The sequence below is a fragment of the Blennius ocellaris genome, assembly GCF_963422515.1.
Source record: "Blennius ocellaris genome assembly, chromosome: 20".
NCBI classification, from domain to species: Eukaryota; Metazoa; Chordata; class Actinopteri; order Blenniiformes; family Blenniidae; genus Blennius; species Blennius ocellaris.
Genome location: NC_137669.1, coordinates 23634205 through 23653126, shown reverse-complemented (window position 1 = coordinate 23653126; position 18922 = coordinate 23634205). Strand labels below are relative to the sequence as shown.

The following is an 18922-nucleotide window of genomic DNA, read 5'->3' as shown; positions in this document are numbered from 1 at the left end:
ACACTTTAGGACTGAGAGGGTGGAGGAGGGAGAGGACAACGTGTCTGAGAGGCTGGAGAAGGTGGGGTTCTACACTTTAGGACTGAGAGGGTGGAGGAGGGAGAGGACAACGTGTCTGAGAGGCTGGAGAAGGTGGGGTTCTACACTTTATGACTGAGAGGGTGGAGGAGGGAGAGGACAACGTGTCTGAGAGGCTGGAGAAGGTGGGGTTCTACACTTTAGGACTGAGAGGGTGGAGGAGGGAGAGGACAACGTGTCTGAGAGGCTGGAGAAGGTGGGGTTCTACACTTTAGGACTGAGAGGGTGGAGGAGGGAGAGGACAACGTGTCTGAGAGGCTGGAGAAGGTGGGGTTCTACACTTTATGACTGAGAGGGTGGAAGAGGAGGTGGTGTTCTACTCTTTATGACAGACGGTGGAGGAGGAGGTGGTGGTCTACTCTTTATGACTGAGGGAGGGTGGAGGAGGTGGTGTCTGATAGGATGGAGCCGTCAGACCATCACGTGTCCTAAAGGGTCCAGATGAACTGAAGAATCTGTTGTTGGACTGTAAATTCTTCATCCTGTAAAGTCCCTCCTCCTCCACCCTCCTCCTCCACCTTCATGCTCCACCCTGTTCTTTCTGTCATCTAAATCTCTACTTGTGATTTAGTGACTAAATGAAACAGATCAAACAGATCAAACAGATCAAACAGATCAAACCCCACGAGGAGCTCGAGGAGTTTTAGACGGTAGAAAGCAGGAAGTGGTGACGGAGGAGCCTCTGACCCGGTTCTGGTCCTGGACCCCCCCCCCCCCCCCCCCAGGTCTACGAGGAGCTGAGGGCCATCGGCGCCGCAGCAGCGGAACCCAAGGCCCGGCGGATCCTGGCCGGTCTGTCCTTCACCCCCGAGATGCAGAACCGACCCACCAAGAGGTTCTCGGGAGGCTGGAGGATGAGGGTCTCTCTGGCCAGGTAAACCTCCACCCAGTCCAGCAGCGCCGTGCTGGAGGGGGGCTTGTGTCTGACGGCCCTGTGTGCCCCCCCCCCCCCCAGAGCCCTGTTCATGGAGCCCACCCTGCTGATGCTGGACGAGCCCACCAACCACCTGGACCTGAACGCCGTCATCTGGCTGAACAAGTACTGAGCTGCTTCTCGCTTCACGGTCCAACACGGAGACCAAAGTCCCAGACTGTCCCGGACCTTGAGTCTCAGACCGGGGCGGACCGGGGACCTGGTCTCTGGTGGGTCTCGGTGGGACCGGGGTTCAGACGGTGTGTCCTCTTGTCTCCAGCTACCTGCAGGGCTGGAAGAAGACCCTCCTCATCGTGTCCCACGACCAGAGCTTCCTGGACGACGTCTGCACCGACATCATCCACCTGGACTACCAGAAGCTGTTCTACTACCGAGGAAACTACCGTGAGTTCTACCGCCATACGTCTCTCGTCCGTACGGAGCTCCAGGAGGAGAACTGCAGCTTTGCCTTCTTGGTGTTTGATAAAAAGTTTAAAAGTCAGTGAGTCACAGAGAAGAAAACCTGGAACCTTCAGACACTTGATCCTCAATGAATCCTCTAGCGGCAGAACTTCCTGAACATTGAAGCAAAACTCCGTCATCAAGGGGTTAAATGTGTTTCAAGTGTTTCATTTTCAGTGTCACTGTTTGACTGTCGCTCACTGGTGTTGCTTTTCCACTAATTCCTGCTCTGCCTTCGTCCTCCTGACGCTACTGACACTACCGACGGTCTGACGCTACCGACGGTCTGACGCTACCGACGGCCTGACGCTACCGACGGTCTGACGCTACCGACGGTCTGACGCTACCGACGGTCTGACGCTACCGACGGTCTGACGCTACCGACGGTCTGACGGTCTGACGCTACCGACGGTCTGACGGTCTGATGCTACTGACGGTCTGATGCTACTGACGGTCTGACGCTACCGACGGTCTGACGGTCTGATGCTACTGACGGTCTGACGCTACCGACGGTCTGACGCTACTGACGGTCTGACGCTACTGACGGTCTGATGCTACTGACGGTCTGATGCTACTGACGGTCTGATGCTACTGACGGTCTGACGCTACCGACGGTCTGACGCTACCGACGGTCTGACGCTACCGACGGTCTGACGCTACTGACGCTACCGACGGTCTGACGCTACCGACGGTCTGACGCTACCGACGGTCTGACGCTACCGACGGCCTGACGCTACCGACGGTCTGACGCTACCGACGGTCTGACGCTACCGACGGTCTGACGCTACCGACGGTCTGACGCTACCGACGGCCTGACGCTACCGACGGTCTGACGCTACCGACGGTCTGACGCTACCGACGGTCTGACGCTACCGACGGTCTGACGGTCTGACGCTACCGACGGTCTGACGGTCTGATGCTACTGACGGTCTGATGCTACTGACGGTCTGACGCTACTGACGGTCTGACGGTCTGACGGTCTGATGCTACTGACGGTCTGATGCTACTGACGGTCTGATGCTACTGACGGTCTGACGGTCTGACGCTACCGACGGTCTGACGCTACCGACGGTCTGACGCTACCGACGGTCTGACGCTACCGACGGTCTGACGCTACTGACGCTACCGACGGTCTGACGCTACCGACGGTCTGACGCTACCGACGGTCTGACGCTACCGACGGTCTGACGCTACCGACGGTCTGACGCTACCGACGGTCTGACGCTACCGACGGTCTGACGCTACCGACGGTCTGACGGTCTGACGCTACCGACGGTCTGACGGTCTGACGCTACTGACGGTCTGACGGTCTGATGCTACTGACGGTCTGACGGTCTGACGCTACCGACGGTCTGACGCTACCGACGGTCTGACGCTACCGACGGTCTGACGCTACTGACGGTCTGACACTACCGACGGTCTGTTGGTCTGACGGTCTGTCGGTCTGTCCTCAGTGACCTTCAAGAAGATGTACGTCCAGAAGCAGAAGGAGCTGCAGAAGCAGTACGACAAGCAGGAGAAGAAACTCAAAGAGCTGAAGGCCGGAGGAAAGTCCACCAAGCAGGCCGTGAGTACGTCTGATGACATCATCAGCGTCCCCGTCCAGAGACCCTGAGGGTCTGGATCAGGCTCACTGTCCAGAGACCCTGAGGGTCTGGATCAGGCTCACTGTCCAGAGACCCTGAGGGTCTGGATCAGGCTCACTGTCCAGAGACCCTGAGGGTCTGGATCAGACTCACTGTCCAGAGACCCTGAGGGTCTGGATCAGGCTCAATGACCAGAGACCCTGAGGGTCTGGATCAGGCTCAAGGTTTTGAAAGGTGACGGTTAGTTGAGGAAACCCTCATTGGACCGAAGGAAGAAAAGGGTGAAAACAACCCAGAAAATCCAGTTTGTACTCATGTGAAGGACCGAGTGTTGGTCTGTATGGTTAGTGTTGGTCTGTATGGTTAGTGTTGGTCTGTATGGTTAGTGTTGGTCTGTATGGTTAGTGTTGGTCTGTATGGTTAGTGTTGGTCTGTATGGTTAGTGTTGGTCTGTATGGTTAGTGTTGGTCTGTATGGTTAGTGTTGGTCTGTATGGTTAGTGTTGGTCTGTATGGTTAGTGTTGGTCTGTATGGTTAGTGTTGGTCTGTATGGTTAGTGTTGGTCTGTATGGAGAAATGTGTTTTAAACAGTTTGATTATTAAAGAACCTGAGAAACATCGTCAAACCCTCAGAACCCAAAACGAGGCTAGCTTGTAGACGTTTGCTTCGTTTCCCAGCTGCTGTAAATGTTTTCTCTGAATCTTTGTCCCTTCATGTGGTCAAAGGGTTGGGGTGTGGGTGGTTGTGAGGGTGGAGGTGTGTGACGTAGTCCAGCTGAGGCGCTCTGCTCTGCCCCCCCCCCCCCAGGAGAAGCAGACCAAGGAGGCTCTGACCAGGAAGCAGCAGAAGGGCAAGAGGAAGGGGGGCCAGGAGGAGGAGAGCCTGGAGGCCCCGGAGCTGCTGAAGAGGCCCAAGGAGTACACCGTCAAGTTCACCTTCCCCAATCCTCCACCCCTGTCTCCACCCATCCTGGGCCTGCACAGTAAGACCAGGAAGCACCGACGGAGAAAATACACATTAAACTACTTGTTCAACTGTTTAGTGGGGAAAATATCGCAAGTCTGTAAAACCTGACGCCTTTAACTAGAAGACCAACTGCTGGTCAGTTAGTGAAGTACAGCTTCCTGTTGCTGTGAGAGGAACTGTGGAGGTGAGGTGGAGGTGAGGTGGAGGTGAGGAGAAGGTGAGGTGGAGGTGAGGTGGAGGTAAGGTGGAGGTGAGGAGAAGGTGAGGTGGAGGTGAGGTGGAGGTGAGGTGAGCTGAGGTGAAGGTGAGGTGGAGGTGAGGTGAGGTGGAGGTAAGGTGAAGCTGAGGTGGAGGTGAGGTGAGGTGAGGTGAAGGTGAGGTGAGGTGGAGGTGAGGTGAAGCTGAGGTGGAGGTGAGGTGGAGGTGAGGTGATGCTGAGGTGATGGTGAGGTGAGGTGAAGCTGAGGTGAAGCTGAGGTGATGGTGAGGTGAGGTGAGGTGAAGCTGAGGTGATGGTGAGGTGGAGGTGAGGTGAAGGTGAGGTGGAGGTGAGGTGAAGGTGTTGTGGAGGTGAGGTGAAGGTGAGGTGAAGGTGTTGTGGAGGTGAGGTGGAGGTGAGGTGAAGGTGAGGTGAAGGTGAGGTGAGGTGAAGGTGAGGTGAAGGTGAGGTGAGGGGAGGTGGAGGTGAAGCTGAGGTGAGGTGAGGTGGAGGTGAGGAGAAGGTGAGGTGGAGGTGAGGTGAGGTGAAGGTGAGGTGAAGGTGAGGTGAGGTGAGGTGAAGGTGAGGTGAGGTGAAGGTGAGGTGGAGGTGAGGTGATGGTGAGGTGGAGGTGAGGTGAGGTGAAGGTGAGGTGCTGCCACCCGGAGGCCAGCAGTGTCAGTGCAGCAGCTTGACGTCCTCTGTCCTCTGCAGGTGTGGACTTCACCTACGATGGACAGAAGATCCTCTTCAAAAACGTGGACTTTGGCATTGACATGGAGTCCAGGAGTGAGTATTGGTCTTCTGTCCTCCGACGAGACATTAGTCAAACTGAGGGACCGTCTCTGACACGTTGTCCACAATCGGTTTGACGTCTCAGTTCCAACCAGCAGTCGGTTCTTTAACACTGGTTAACATTTGTTCTGGGTTCAAGGCTGTTGGATTTGAGTGGATTTAAGATGAAGGATGTTCCAGTCATGACTGTCCCCCCCCGGTCCCCCCCCGGTCTCCCTCCGCCTACCCCGTCCCCCCCCCCGTCTCCCTCCAGTTTGCATCGTGGGACCGAACGGCGTGGGGAAGAGCACCCTGCTGCTGCTGCTCACCGGCAAGATCACTCCTGTACGTGGCCGCGTCACAAAGTGTACAGCCGCACGACGAGTCTGATTTAACCGCCTGTTTCTGTTTCAGACCAAAGGTGAGATGAGGAAGAACCATCGTCTGGTGAGTCTCTTTGATCTCTTTGAACTTTGATCTGCAGTCGAGAGGGAAACGCTGTTTTACCCCGAAATGTCTGACGAGCTGCAGAAATAGAGAGGAAGTTTAAGTTTAAGTGTGCGTGTGCGTGTGCGTGTGCGTGTGCGTGTGCGTGTGCGTGTGTGTGTGTGTGTGTGTCTGTTCGTGTGCGTGTGCAGAAAGTGGGCTTCTTCAACCAGCAGTACGCCGACCAGCTGAACATGGAGGAAACGGCCACTGAGTACCTGATGAGGAACTTCAACCTGCCGTACCAGGACGGCCGCAAGTGCCTGGGCCGCTTCGGCCTGGAGAGCCACGCCCACACCATCCAGATCTCCAAGCTGTCCGGTAAGACCGTCCCCGTCCCCCCCGTCCCCGCCGTCCCCGTCTCCGTCCGCCGGGAGGCGAGCTGCGCCTGACGTAGTGTGTTGTGGTGAACAGGAGGCCAGAAGGCCCGGGTGGTGTTCGCTGAGCTCGCCTGTCGCCAGCCGGACGTCCTGATCCTGGTGAGAGACGCTGCTCCTGCTCCTCCTCCTGCTCCTCCTCCTGCTCCTCCTGCTCCTCCTCCTCCTCTTCCTCCTGCTCCTGCTCCTCCTCCTGCTGCTGCTCCTTCTCCTCTTCCTCCTGCTCCTGCTCCTCCTCCTGCTGCTCCTCCTCCTCCGGCTGCTCCTCCTCCTTCTTCCTCTTCCTCCTCCTCCTCCTTCCTCTTCCTCCTTCTTCCTCTTCCTCCTTCTTCCTTGTCCTCCTCCTCCTTCCTCCTTCCTCTTCCTCTTCCTCCTTCTTCCTACTCCTACTCTTCCTCTTCCTGCTCCTCCTTCCTCTTCCTCCTTCTTCCTCTTCCTCTTCTTCCTACTCTTCCTCTTCTTCCTACTCTTCCTCCTCTTCCTCCTCCTCCTCTCCTCCTGCTCCTCCTCCTCCTCCTCCCTCAGTGTTGACGTAGTCTCCCTGTGCTGCAGGACGAACCCACCAACAACCTGGACATTGAGTCGATTGACGCTCTGTCGGAGGCCATCAACGAGTACAAAGGAGGTGCGAACGCTTTCACAACTTCTGGCAGCCATGTTTTAATCATGTTTAGCTTGTAGCTTGTAGCCTCGCTACCGTGCGAGCCCCGCGGCGCCTTAGCATGTCGCTAAAGCAGGTTGTAACTACGTGTTCTGTTTTAACTTATTTATTCTCACACTGCATTTTCGGCAGCTTGTTTTATCTCAAGTAGTTTTAATTGTCGTGGACTCTGCATCAAACTTTGTCAGATTTAATCCCCACCACCTGGTGGCGTCGTTCCGTCACTACAGTGTCTCGTTGAGACGTCTTGAAAATCCACCGTGAGACATTGTCCTGTACGTAAACCGACTGTCTGTCCTGCGTAGCGGTGATCATCGTGAGCCACGACGCCCGCCTCATCACGGAGACGCAGAGCCAGCTGTGGGTGGTGGAGAAGTTCTCCATCAGCCAGATCGACGGAGACTTTGACGACTACAAGCGTGAGGTGCTGGAGTCTCTGGGCGAGACCATGGTGAACAAGGTGAACCCCTGAGGAACCAGACCAGCGTGAAACAATAAACCACACCAGTTCTCATCAGCACCGTCTTTTATTGTTGTTTTGTCTGAAACTCTGACGGAGTCGTCACTTCAGGTAGTCTCTGTAGACCTTCCTCACTCGGGCCAGCTGCTCCTCGTCGGGCCTCAGCGCCTCGTACCAGTAGTACCAGGGGTCTCCACGGGTCAGGGTCGGGGGAGGGGGGGTGGACCCCACCGCCGCGTGGCTGTTGGAGTAGTCCTCCGCCGTGAAGTCCACGTAGGGGACCTGGAGGGGGACCAGACCTGAGGGACGGACAGGAAGTGTCTTTGAATTTGCTCTTGGAAGATTTAACGTGACGGACGGAAACTGATTTGATTCACTTTTAGTGCAAAGAACTGAGGGTCTGTAGACCCTGGTCCACCTGAACCAGGTACCTGGTCCACCTGAACCAGGAGTGTCTGGTCTGTCGTCCACACGAGGCGGCTTTAGAAACGTGAAAACAGGTTTTTTTTATAACACGGGTCCCAGACTGGGAGGGTTCTAAAACCTAAAGATTGTAAAACCTAAAGATTCTAAAACCCCGGCTCTGTGGGTTTTACATGATGGGCTCAAAGACGATCTGTGTACCACAGACCAGAGACGAGTTCACAGAGACGTACCCTGGTCTCTGGCGGTGACGATGGCCTCCTGTAACTTCTTCTGCTGCTTCATACAAACACCTGACGGAGGAACCGGAGGAACCGGAGGAACCGGAGTCAGTGTGTGACGGAGACAGAATGTGACGGAGACGTGAAGAGGGGACAGGTGGGACACCTACCGGTCCTGGACGGGTCGTACAGGGTCCCGGTCTGAGGACTGACGAACTGCTGGAGCAGCTTCACGTTCTGCACAACAAGAGAACAGAAGTCCTTCAGGCTGGACGACGGGGGACGACGGGGGACGAGGGACACCACACTGGACTGACGTTACCAGTCAAACCCTGGAGGACCCACCTGAGGGTGAACCCTGATGTGGGGGTCCCGGCAGATTGGACAGGGGTTCCCACACACCTTGTCCCCTCTCTGCACACACACACACACACACACACACACACACACACACACACACACACACACACACACACACACACACACACACACACACACACACACACACACACACACTGGGTCATCGTGGGGCCCAGACACTTGGGGGGGGGGGGGGGGCCGTCTGGACCTTACAATGCAGGTCCTGCGGGTCCTCTGGGGGGGGATGCCTCCCTTGTGGTTCCTCCTGTAGCCCGTCCAGACCGGCTCAGCGCCGTACTTCTCCACGTACTCTGAAGAAACACCACCTGGTTGGACTTTCATCTTTTCACTTTAGAAGTCCAGAGGTTCAGACGTCAGGACGTCTCGGTCCAAACTGGTCCAGCTGGTCTCTGATCAGCTGGACTGATCCTCCCAGGTTCATTCTTTAACTTCCCCACGTCGACCCGACCACTGCTGGTTCCTTACATCACATTGAGATCGGTGGAGCTGTAGCGCCACCCACAGGCGTCCTCTGATAGTCGGACAGTTTCTACTTCACGTTATTGATTATTACTACTGAAAGAAACGTGATCAGCAGGAGACGACTCTGCACGGACTCCTGTTGTTATTGATTTCTGTCGCTGGTCATTTGTAGACGTTCCTGCTGACGGATTATCTATATGTCATTGGTTCTACCCTCACAGCTCTATAACGTGTTATTGTTCTACCTTTACGGCTCTAGGATATGTGCAGCGCAGCTTTTCTCCAAATAAACCTTAATGGTGGAGAATAAACTGTTAATCTCTCACAGCCCAGGGAAACAACATGAAGAGAAAAGACTGAATAGGATCATTTAAATCAGTGGTTCTCAATTATTTTCTGTCATGCCCCCCCGAGAGGACAGAATTTTTTTCAGCCCCCCCCCCCCAAATTGTACTACCATTGAGAACCTGATAATATTTATTTATTTATCTGTATAAACCACTGTATGAGTTGCTGGCACCAGCATTCTGCATACAATCGCCTGATTATCAAAATAAATTAATAAAATGATCTGGAGGCCCTTTTTTATCATTCAAGCATGAATAAAGAAACTAATACTGAAAGTCGCGCCCGCCTCACGCCCCCCCTGACACCCCACCACGCCCCCCCAGGGGGGCTCGCCCCACCATTTGAGAAGCACTGATTTAAATAAACAATATTAAATAAACAAACACCGTGAGCCTATAAAAGTAGTTTCTGGTTTGATGGCCTCTTTAGCTTTATTAACGTATCTGGTGAGGATTTACCGTCGCTGTCCAGATACTCCCACGGTTTGTCCTGGTAGCGGCTCCGGGAGTCCGGGTCGGGACCGGGACCGGGACCGGGACCGGGAGCCTCCGCCGGCCTGCAGTAGGTCCGGGCCGGAGGAGGAGCGGCACCCGGAGCCGGAGGCGTCCTGACCGGAAGCCTCTGGAACGACTGGGACAAAAACACAACCTCACCACAATGTCACCGCTTTATATAGAATATATAGTCGCTCGGTGACGATAATAAACCGTCTTACCGTATATTGGCGACACGAGACAGCAGGAGCCAGACGGCTGAGAGTCCTGCGGAGGAGCTGCATGGAGGCCGCCATCTTTTCTACACTGCGGGTTGGAGGTCAAAGGTCAAAGGTCACGAGGTAAAGGAAAATATCTGGTTCAAAAAAACAATTATTTAAATCTTATAAATATATTAAAACAGTCATGAATCATCCATGTTGCCGGTAAACAAGAAAACAGTTTCTATTTGTATTTTATCTCTTCCTTGGATCACGTGTTAAATGACGCCCCGCCCCCCTCGACTGAAGGAGAAGACGGGGGCCATTTTGAAATAAATATACTCGGTGAATATTTATTCAAACAACTCGAATAACTGGGCACTTCTAAAACATTGTATTAGTGTTTCCCATAACTTGTTGTTTTTCAGCGAACAAGCGTCTTTAAGAGGGAAACTAAGTGGAGAAACTCGGGAGAAACGTGAACTGCGCCATTGTGTCCTTGAAGGGCAGGGGGAAGGTCGAGACGCCGCCATCTTGCGCCCGGAGCGGCGGGCGAGCGCATTGGTCGTGACGTCAAACGCGTCACGGACTATATAAGCCAAGTCCCTCCTCTGCCAGCTCATTCCTGGATTTGTTCAAAGGTAAGAGAAGTCAGAAAGACAAACAGGCGTATTGTTAATCTATTGTCCGTCTTTTAACCCGAAATCCAGACATGAAATAACAGAAGAAGCTCCACGGGACTAGTTCCGTGGATAAGATGATCGATTTGTAGCAGGATCGTTGAAACTAAATGTTTGCCTTTTGTGTTTTTGCAGGTATGAATTTGCTTTGTGCCGAAGACAACCACCGAGGACTTTGAACAACTCTACTCAAATTCATATTTTTTCTTCAAGTAACGGACATTTGATTACTATTTTTGCCTCCAGTTTGCTCCCGAAGGACAGGCTAGCACGTTAGCTGCCCCAGCCCCACCCAATCGAGGTCTCGAAGTTGAATTAAAACCATGACGCGTGACGACATAAAGTTGATGAAATGAGCGCCATAAGTGCCTGAAAAGCACACAATATTGTCCCCGAGACGCTGAGGACCAATAGTAAGTCGTTTTCGCAGTTGGCCGAGGTTCGCAGCTGAGAGGTTAGCTTAGACGACAGGCTAGTTAGCGTTAGCTCCCGACTAGCCGCCGCCCGGCTTGGCTGGCGGGGTGTCGGCGGAACGTTCTCGTGGTTCTGGAATGAGCTCACACCGGAAGTGTGTGTGAGACGGGACTGGACGAGTGTTACCAATAAAACGAACCCGGAACTTTGAATAAGTGTAAAAATAACCATAAGCAATCTCCTCATAAAGATTGCCGGTAGGCTTGAGGCAGGCCAGGTCACGAAGTCGGGACTTTTTTTTTGTTGTTTTGTTTTTTAATATATATATTTTTTTATTATTATTTTTGTTTCCCTGACAGATTTGTGTTCGTTGCTGCGGAACAAACCACCGCAATCTATACATAAAGATTGTGGACATTTCGGGTAATAAGCACAGGGAGAACCGTCCAGGCACTCGGCAATCTGGGATAAAGATTGCGGGGGACTCGAGCGCTCGGACCGGGCTGGTCGGTGGTGGTTTGTTCGGGGGGCTGCGGGGCTTCTGGCCGGCGGGACCGGGGTAGTTGGACCCACCGGGGTGGGGGTGGAGAAGGGGGGAGGAGGTGTTGCTCGCTGGTTGTCCCATTGTTTTTGTGGCGGAGCGGTTTGGCGATGGGGGAGGAGGGAGGGAAGGGGGGGGGGGGGGGTTGTTCTCAGCCCTCCTCCCCCCTCTCGGGGCAGATGGCGGCTCGGATCAGGCCTCTACAGGCCGCCGCTTCCCTCCTTATGTAACCGAGTCTTTCCTCCTCAGTCCCTCCGTCAAGACTCACTGGATGTTGTAGGTTATTGATCCCCAAGTGACACCATGATGATGATTTCTCTCCCTGTTTGACCCGGGGATCATGTAGTAACAATAATAATAATCATAACAATAACACCTGCCTGTTTTGATATGTGTGACGTCATGACATCCACAGGAAGTGGTTTATTTGCAGTGTTGTGGAGAGGTGAGGCTATATAAAACTTCTACTACCACAGTTGCCACGGGTAAGAGCAAACTGATTCCTCACGTCGTCAATTGATTCATTTCGTACAGAAAAAAAACAAGTTTGTATTAAAAAAAAAAGAAATCAGAAATCAAATCACAGTTTGTCTTATATACCTTGTGTGTAGAACGCATATATATATAACATGAAGTGCATGTGAGAGGCTGAATTCAAGCAGTGGCTCTAATCTAGTAAATATTGACATGAATTTCACACCTTTTAAAAAAAAACAAAAACAAATTCTAAATAATTTGCTTGGATCAACACTGGTTGAGGGAAATTGGTTGTAGCATCCGCCTAGTTTGAGTGGTCGAGTTGTACAGTAAGGCTCCTGTAGGGCTGACAGTGTAAGGCTTCAGTGTAAGAACTGACTGTATTATTGAATTAGTGTGAGACATGAGGCGGCCTGTAGGGGGCAGTGTCACCACACACACATCAGATGTCACATCCCTTCCAGTTGTTTGTTTCCATTCTACTTAATGTGTCACAGCAGATGTGCTGTTATATATTCATGTTATGTAACGTATGGACCAATTATGACTCCCAACTCGCCTTTTTCAGGTTTTCTTTCCCAAATGTATCAGTACTTTGCATATAGATGGAAGACAGGGTTATATTAGCGAGGGAATACACACAAACCAGGTCCAGTGATTGTTCCCGTTTCCTTCCCCTTGTGTGTATTCATTTGAATAAAAGAGTTAGAGAAATAAAACATGTTGCCGTTCGGTGGACGTGATGTTTTGTACATCATTAATTTGGAATAAACAGTGTTTCCTCAAACGATCATGTCCCGTCAGTACAAGTCTGAGAACCGATCTGCCCTGTTAGCCCCCCCCCCCCCCCCGAAGGCCTGGGGGGCTCCTGGTCCGGGTCCCGTCCCCTCGGGGTTGTTGTGTGGACTCGTTGAGACAACCGGCTGACTTGTCCTTCTGTCATGAGACTGTTGGACGAGGACGGGCTTTGGTTGGTCTGACGCTTGTTGGTGGGATGAGAACCTGTTGGACTCAACTTGTTTGGTCGGGCGGTCGCGACGAGCAGCTCGGGAACACTCATCTGTCGGGGAAACAAAAGTCCTGTTGTCTTGTTTGAGGAGAGACGTGGAGACACAAGGGGAGAGGTGCTGGCTTTAACCCGGGCTGTTGTGTTGCAGGCATGGGGGCCCCCGTAGACCCCAGGGAGATCCTGAAGGGCGTGGAGGCCCTTCTGGGGAAGGACGGCGAGCTCCGCAGTCTGGAGGGCGTCCCCAAGGTGTTCAGGTGAGCAGCTGGAGACTGGAGGGTGGAGGTCCCGGATCCCCGCTGGACTCCTTTGTTGACTTGATTGTTGTTGTTTGTGTGAACGCAGCCTGATGAAGGCCTCGACCAAGATGGTGAGCAGGTGTATGTACATGAACATCCTGCTGCAGACCAAGTCCCACGATGTCCTCAACAGGTAGGCCCGGTTCAGTCCATGTTGGTGTGACGATGTTTCACTGAGCACTTTCTGAAAAACACCTTGAAAAACCTTCAGTTTCTAAGACGCGAGACTCGTTGTGTGACGAGTGACACGCTTCTGTCGACACGACGTCACCCAGTCGGTCTGGAGACGCCCGGCTTCACAGTTTGCTCTTGTTGCATCGGGCCTGCCGTGGCTCTTATTGTGAAACGTTTCCCCTCCTCCGCCAGGTTCATCCGAGTCGGCGGCTACAAGCTGCTGAACTCCTGGCTCACCTACTCCAAGACCACCAACAACAGCCCCCTGCTGCAGCTCATCCTGCTGACGCTGCAGAAGCTGCCGCTGAAGGTCGACCACCTGAAGCAGGTAGGTGTCCCGGAGCAGAGACGTCTGTCCCGATAGACGTCCTGATTAACGTCCAGATAGATGTCCTGATAGACGTCCTGATTAACGTCCCGATAGACGTCCTGATTAACATCCTGATAGATGTCCTGATAGACTTCCTGATTAACGTCCCGATAGACGTCCCGATAGACGTCCTGATAGACGTCCTGATTAACATCCCGATAGATGTCCTGATAGACGTCCTGATTAACGTCCCGATAGACGTCCTGATTAACATCCTGATAGATGTCCCGATAGACGTCCTGATTAACATCCTGATAGATGTCCCGATAGACGTCCTGATTAACATCCTGATAGACGTCCTGATTAACGTCCCGATAGATGTCCTGATAGACGTCCTGATTAACGTCCCGATAGACGTCCTGATTAACATCCTGATAGACGTCCTGATTAACGTCCCGATAGATGTCCTGATAGACGTCCTGATTAACGTCCCGATAGACGTCCTGATTAACGTCCCGATAGATGTCCTGATAGACGTCCTGATTAACGTCCCGATAGATGTCCTGATAGACGTCCTGATTAACGTCCTGATCAACGTCCCGCCTCTGTCTTCCAGAACAACACGGCCAAGCTGGTGAAGCAGCTGAGCAAGACTGCAGACACAGAAGGTGAGTCCCCCCCCCCCCCTCCCCCCCAGCTCCTCCTCCTGTCTTCACCCTCTCACGGCTCGTCTTTGTCTCGTAGACCTGAGGAAGCTAGCGGCGGTGCTGGTGGACGGCTGGATGGCCACCATCCGCTCCCAGAGCGTCTCCGGCAGCGGCGCCTCTCCTGCAGGTACGTCTCTTGGACCGAACCGTCCTCAGAGCGTCCTCCCTGCAGGGACGGGTCGTGACCGTGTCTGTCCTCGTCCTCCAGACAAGAAGAAGAGGAAAGAGGAGAGCAAGGTGCCTGCCCTACGCGACGTGAAGGAGAAGGTCGTGGAGGAGGAGAAGAAGAAGGAGAAGCCCAAGGCCCACGCTCCGAGCCACGCCAAGATCCGCTCCATCGGTAACCCTGGTCCTCGGCGCTCTGCCGTCGCCGCTTCAAGACGTCGGGACGAGTTTGCTGAAGTGTGTTGTTTGTGCAGGACTGGAGATAGACACTGTGAACCCTGCTCCGGCCAAGAAGACCCCCGTCGCCCCCCAGCTGGGAGACAAGTACAACATCAAGCCTCCGGTGCTCAAGAGGCCCAGGTACTGAGCTGGCCTGGGCTCACTCTGCCCCCTGGTGGCCGATGTCGACACTAACATCCTCCTCTTCTTCTTCTTCTTCCTCCTCCTCCTCCTCCTCCTCCTCAGCTCGGGCCCATCAGACGTTCCTCCTCAGGAGAAGAAGTACAAGCCTTTGAACATGCCCTCCAACTCCTCCAAAGAGATCAAAGTGAAGATCATTCCAGCACAGCGTGAGTACAGACACAGTACAGACAGTACAGTCAGAGGTTCCGTGGTTCCAGTCTGACCCCCCCCCCCCCGTGGTTCCCCTGCAGCCATGGAGTGCACCGGCTTCCTGGACGCCCTGAACTCCGCCCCGGTTCCTGGAATCAAGATCAAGAAGAAGAAGTCCAGCGCCGTGGCTCCGCCCACCGCCAAGGCCGTCTCCCCCACCTCCATCAAGGTACTGACCCCACCTCCTCCTCCCTCCACCTCCTCCTCCCTCCACCGCTCTGCCTGGACAGAGACGGACCAGCAGAGGACAATAAGACCATCCTGTCTCCTCTTGTCTCTCCAGCCCAGTCCGTTTGACAGCAAACCCTCAGTGTATCTGTCCTCGTCTGTCAAACCCTCGTCTCCGGAGACGTCCTCCAGCGTCCCGGCTGACGAGAACCAGGAACCGGAGCGGCCCGGGACCCCCGTCCCCTCTGAGGACCCAGAGGCCCCCGACAATGGTGAGGCCCCGGGGGCTCCACCTCCTGACCTGGTGGTGCTTCTGCCAACATGTGGTGATGGTCCTTAAACCTTGTCTCTCCCCCCCCAGGCGATAAGCCCAACGCCCTCTCAGAGCCTCAGGCAGAAGAGGAGAGTCTCACCAAGAAGGGGAAGAAGAAGAAGACGGTTCACTGGGCGGAAGAAGAGCAACTGAAACACTATTTCTACTTTGATCTGGACGAGACGGAGAGAGGTGAGGGGAGCACACACACACACACACACACACTCACTCACTCACTCACTCACTCACTCACTCACTCACTCACTCACTCACTCACTCACTCACTCACACTCAGTTCTGATGGAAACGTCTCTTTCATCTCAGTCAACGTCAACAAGATCAAAGACTTCGGCGAGGCGGCGAAGCGCGAGCTGATGATGGACAGACAGACGTTCGAGATGGCCCGCCGCCTGTCCCACGACACCATGGAGGAGCGGGTCCCCTGGACCCCCCCGAGGCCCCTGACGCTGGCGGGGAGTCTGGTGTCCCCCGGGGCCAACAGCACAGAGAAGCTGACCCAGAGGGACCGGGAGATGGGCATCCTGCAGGAGATCTTCCTCAGCAAGGAGAGGTAGGGTCTGGTCTCAGCACGAGTCTCAGGACGACATGAGTCTCAGTACGAGTCTCAGTAGGACACCAGTCTCAGTACGACACGAGTCTCAGTATGAGTTTCAGTAGGACATGAGTTTCAGTAGGACACGAGTCTCAGTACGAGTCTCAGTAGGACACGAGTCTCAGTACGAGTCTCAGTAGGACACCAGTCTCAGTATGAGTTTCAGTAGGACACGAGTCTCAGTACGAGTCTCAGGACGGCACGAGTCTCAGTACGAGTCTCAGTAGGACACCAGTCTCAGTACGACACGAGTCTCAGTATGAGTTTCAGTACGACATGAGTTTCAGTAGGACACGAGTCTCAGTACGAGTCTCAGTACAACACAAGTCTCACTACGAGTCTCAGGATGAGTGTCAGTATGGTACGAGTCTCAGTACGATACGAGTCTCAGTACGACACGAGTCTCAGTACAAGTCTCAGTACGACACGAGTCTCATGTTTACGTTAGAATAACGTCTCTGGTCTGACTCGTCCTCTGTCCTCCTCCGCAGTGTCCCAGACAGTCCACATGAACCAGATTCTGAACCCTACGAGCCCCTACCGCCTTGCCTCATTCCACTGGACGAGGTCAGTCTCTCACACACACACACACACACACACACACACACACACACACACACACACACACTCAGTGTGTGGACAGCCTGACCGTGTCTCCCTGTCCCCCCCCCCCCCCCCAGGACTCGTCCATGGTGGACGACGGCTTCGCGGAGCCCATGGACACGTCGTCCCAGCAGGGGGCCCCCGGCGAGGGCTCCAAGCTGCCCCCGGTCTTGGCCAACCTCATGGGGAACCTGAACAGCAGCTCCCGCAGCCCCCAGGCCAGCAGCGCCCCCCCCAGCACCCCCGCCCCCCCGTCGGTCAACGTGCAGGAGCTGCTGTCCTCCATCATGGGGGCCTCGGGGACCCAGTCCACCGAGGACCTGATCAAGCAGCCCGACTTCTCCGACAAGATCAAGCAGCTGCTGGGGTCCCTGCAGCAGAACCAGAACCAGAACCAGGGCGGACCCCCCACAGGTGGAGTCCTGCTGCTGTGTGTGTGTGTGTGTGTGTGTGTGTGTGTGTGTGTGTGTGTGTGTCCTGGTGTTGACCCCCTGTCCTCTGTCTGTCCTCTGCAGTGAACCCGGGGCTCCTGGGACACGGCCCCGGTATGAACCCCATGAACAACATGCACATGCAGATGCCCATGAACGGGGGCTACCCCCCCCCCAGCAACGGCCCCGGGGGCCCCCGCTTCAACCACCCCCCCTCCTCGCACAACCACGGGCCGCCCTTCAACCCCGGCGGGGGCCCCCGCATGATGGGCCCCCCGCCGGGCCAGGGCCGGGGGGACAACGGCAAGTACTGGGGGGACGAGTCCATGAGGGGGGCCCCCCACCGGGGGGGCCACTTCCAGAGGGGGGGCCGAGGCCGCGGGGAGGGCGAGATGGGCTTCAGGGGCCGAGGACGGGGGGGCCCCAGGGGGGGGCACAACAACATGAACGGTGAGTGGAGACGGGTGGAGACGAGCGTTGTCATGGAGACGGCGGTGCGGCTCATGCTAACCTGTCTCTCTCTGTGTCTCTCTGTCTCTCTCTGTCTCTCTCTCTGTCTCTCTCTGTCTCTCTGTCTCTGTCTCTCTCTCTCTGTCTCTCTCTCTCTCTCTCTCTCTCTGTCTCTCTCTCTGTCTCTGTCTCTCTCTCTCTCTCTGTCTCTCTCTCTGTCTCTGTCTCTCTCTCTGTCTCTCTCTCTCTCTCTGTCCCTCTCTCTGTCCCTCTCTGTCTCTCTCTCTCTCTCTCTGTCTCTCTCTCTCTGTCCCTCTCTCTGTCCCTCTCTGTCTCTCTCTCTCTCTCTCTCTCTCTCTCTGTCTCTCTCTCTCTCTCTCTCTCTCTCTCTCTCTGTCCCTCTCTCTGTCCCTCTCTGTCTCTGTCCCAGACATGTCCAACAGGCCGGTGTGTCGTCACTTCATCATGAAGGGAAGCTGCCGGTACGAGAGCAAGTGTGCTTTCTACCACCCGGGGGTCAACGGGCCCCCGCTGCCCCCCAACTACAACTCCAACAACCAGCACCCCCCCTTCAGGCACTAGGGGGACGGAGGAGGACGGAGGACAAGAGGGACGACGGCTCTTTACTGGGGTCGTTTTAACGGACATTGTTGACCCCCGTCTCTTCCTACGACCCCCCCCTCCCCCCCAAAGCTTTCCACATGACTGAGCTGTTCCAGAACAACCCCCCCATATGACTGAGCCCCCCCCCCCCCATATGACTGAGCCCCCCCCCCTCACCCGGTCGACGTTTCTCCTCCACGATCAATGAAAAGACTGAAGCTTCAGAAACATGACGCCTCCTGCTGGAGGGACGTGGGACTGCAGGCTGGGTGGGGGGGGGGGGTCACCGCAGGGGGGCGGATCCCATCATCCACTGTTTTCTGTGAAAACATGATTTTTGTGTCTCTTGTGGGACTGAAGAATGTAAAGTTTCCTGTTTCTCCTTCAATGATTGAGGTTTTTGTTTTTTTAGTCTCAGTTATTTTCTCAGTAACAAAATATTTGTATGAAAATTCATACGCTTTTGATTTCAGTTGTTTTTTTGTACACTTATTGAATAAATGTGTCGACATGCAGTCTGTTCTCCGAGTCTTAGCGGTATGTTCCTGTGATGCCTTTAGGAACGCTCGGAATTTCCTGCTTCACACTAACGGGAACGCGTCAAATAAACATTATCTCAGTTTGGGCGCAGTTCAGAGGCAAACTAATTATTTCCTGCGTCAAATATTAAACCTCATCAAACTGTGACGTTTAATTTTAATTGTTGCTTCGCTCGTGGCGAGTTCTTTGTATTTGGACAATCTGTAAAGAAGCTCAGGTCGTTGTTTGCTCAGTGGGACATAATTCACACATTATTGACACATTCACGCATTATTCACACAGTCATAATTCACACAGTCAAACGTTTCGTGTGTTTAATTGTTG

At 54.3% G+C, this 18922-nt stretch overlaps 3 protein-coding genes across 4 annotated transcripts in view; 2 read left to right on the top strand and 1 right to left on the bottom strand.

Moving 5' to 3' along the window:
- Positions 1 to 7020, top strand: part of abcf1 (ATP-binding cassette, sub-family F (GCN20), member 1) — a 15889-nt gene extending 8869 nt beyond the window's left edge. For both annotated transcript variants that reach the window (XM_080515801.1, XM_080515800.1), the window contains exons 15-26: positions 804 to 952; positions 1034 to 1117; positions 1272 to 1396; positions 2908 to 3020; positions 3848 to 4022; positions 4920 to 4994; positions 5254 to 5324; positions 5394 to 5426; positions 5618 to 5786; positions 5880 to 5944; positions 6395 to 6467; positions 6809 to 7020. In XM_080515801.1, the coding sequence (XP_080371927.1) occupies positions 804 to 952; positions 1034 to 1117; positions 1272 to 1396; positions 2908 to 3020; positions 3848 to 4022; positions 4920 to 4994; positions 5254 to 5324; positions 5394 to 5426; positions 5618 to 5786; positions 5880 to 5944; positions 6395 to 6467; positions 6809 to 6975 (1299 nt within the window). In that variant the 3' untranslated portion in view covers positions 6976 to 7020. The remainder of the gene's footprint in view (positions 1 to 803; positions 953 to 1033; positions 1118 to 1271; positions 1397 to 2907; positions 3021 to 3847; positions 4023 to 4919; positions 4995 to 5253; positions 5325 to 5393; positions 5427 to 5617; positions 5787 to 5879; positions 5945 to 6394; positions 6468 to 6808) is intronic.
- On the bottom strand, positions 7012 to 9650 carry mrps18b (mitochondrial ribosomal protein S18B). The gene is made up of 7 exons (XM_080515810.1): positions 9514 to 9650; positions 9257 to 9428; positions 8181 to 8278; positions 7953 to 8021; positions 7778 to 7844; positions 7620 to 7679; positions 7012 to 7262 (listed from the first exon to the last, which is right to left on the bottom strand). Exons 1-7 carry the CDS (start codon positions 9586 to 9588, stop codon positions 7066 to 7068), a joined length of 738 nt encoding a protein of 245 aa, XP_080371936.1. The 5' UTR covers positions 9589 to 9650; the 3' UTR covers positions 7012 to 7065.
- A 795-nt stretch (positions 9651 to 10445) lies between these two features.
- On the top strand, positions 10446 to 18488 carry ppp1r10 (protein phosphatase 1, regulatory subunit 10). The gene is made up of 17 exons (XM_080515802.1): positions 10446 to 10585; positions 12762 to 12867; positions 12956 to 13042; positions 13276 to 13411; positions 14010 to 14061; positions 14138 to 14227; positions 14309 to 14440; positions 14520 to 14625; positions 14731 to 14834; positions 14919 to 15046; positions 15161 to 15317; positions 15407 to 15550; positions 15683 to 15929; positions 16463 to 16538; positions 16652 to 16988; positions 17090 to 17455; positions 17886 to 18488. Exons 2-17 carry the CDS (start codon positions 12764 to 12766, stop codon positions 18035 to 18037), a joined length of 2418 nt encoding a protein of 805 aa, XP_080371928.1. The 5' UTR covers positions 10446 to 10585; positions 12762 to 12763; the 3' UTR covers positions 18038 to 18488.
- Positions 18489 to 18922: the final 434 nt, after the last annotated feature.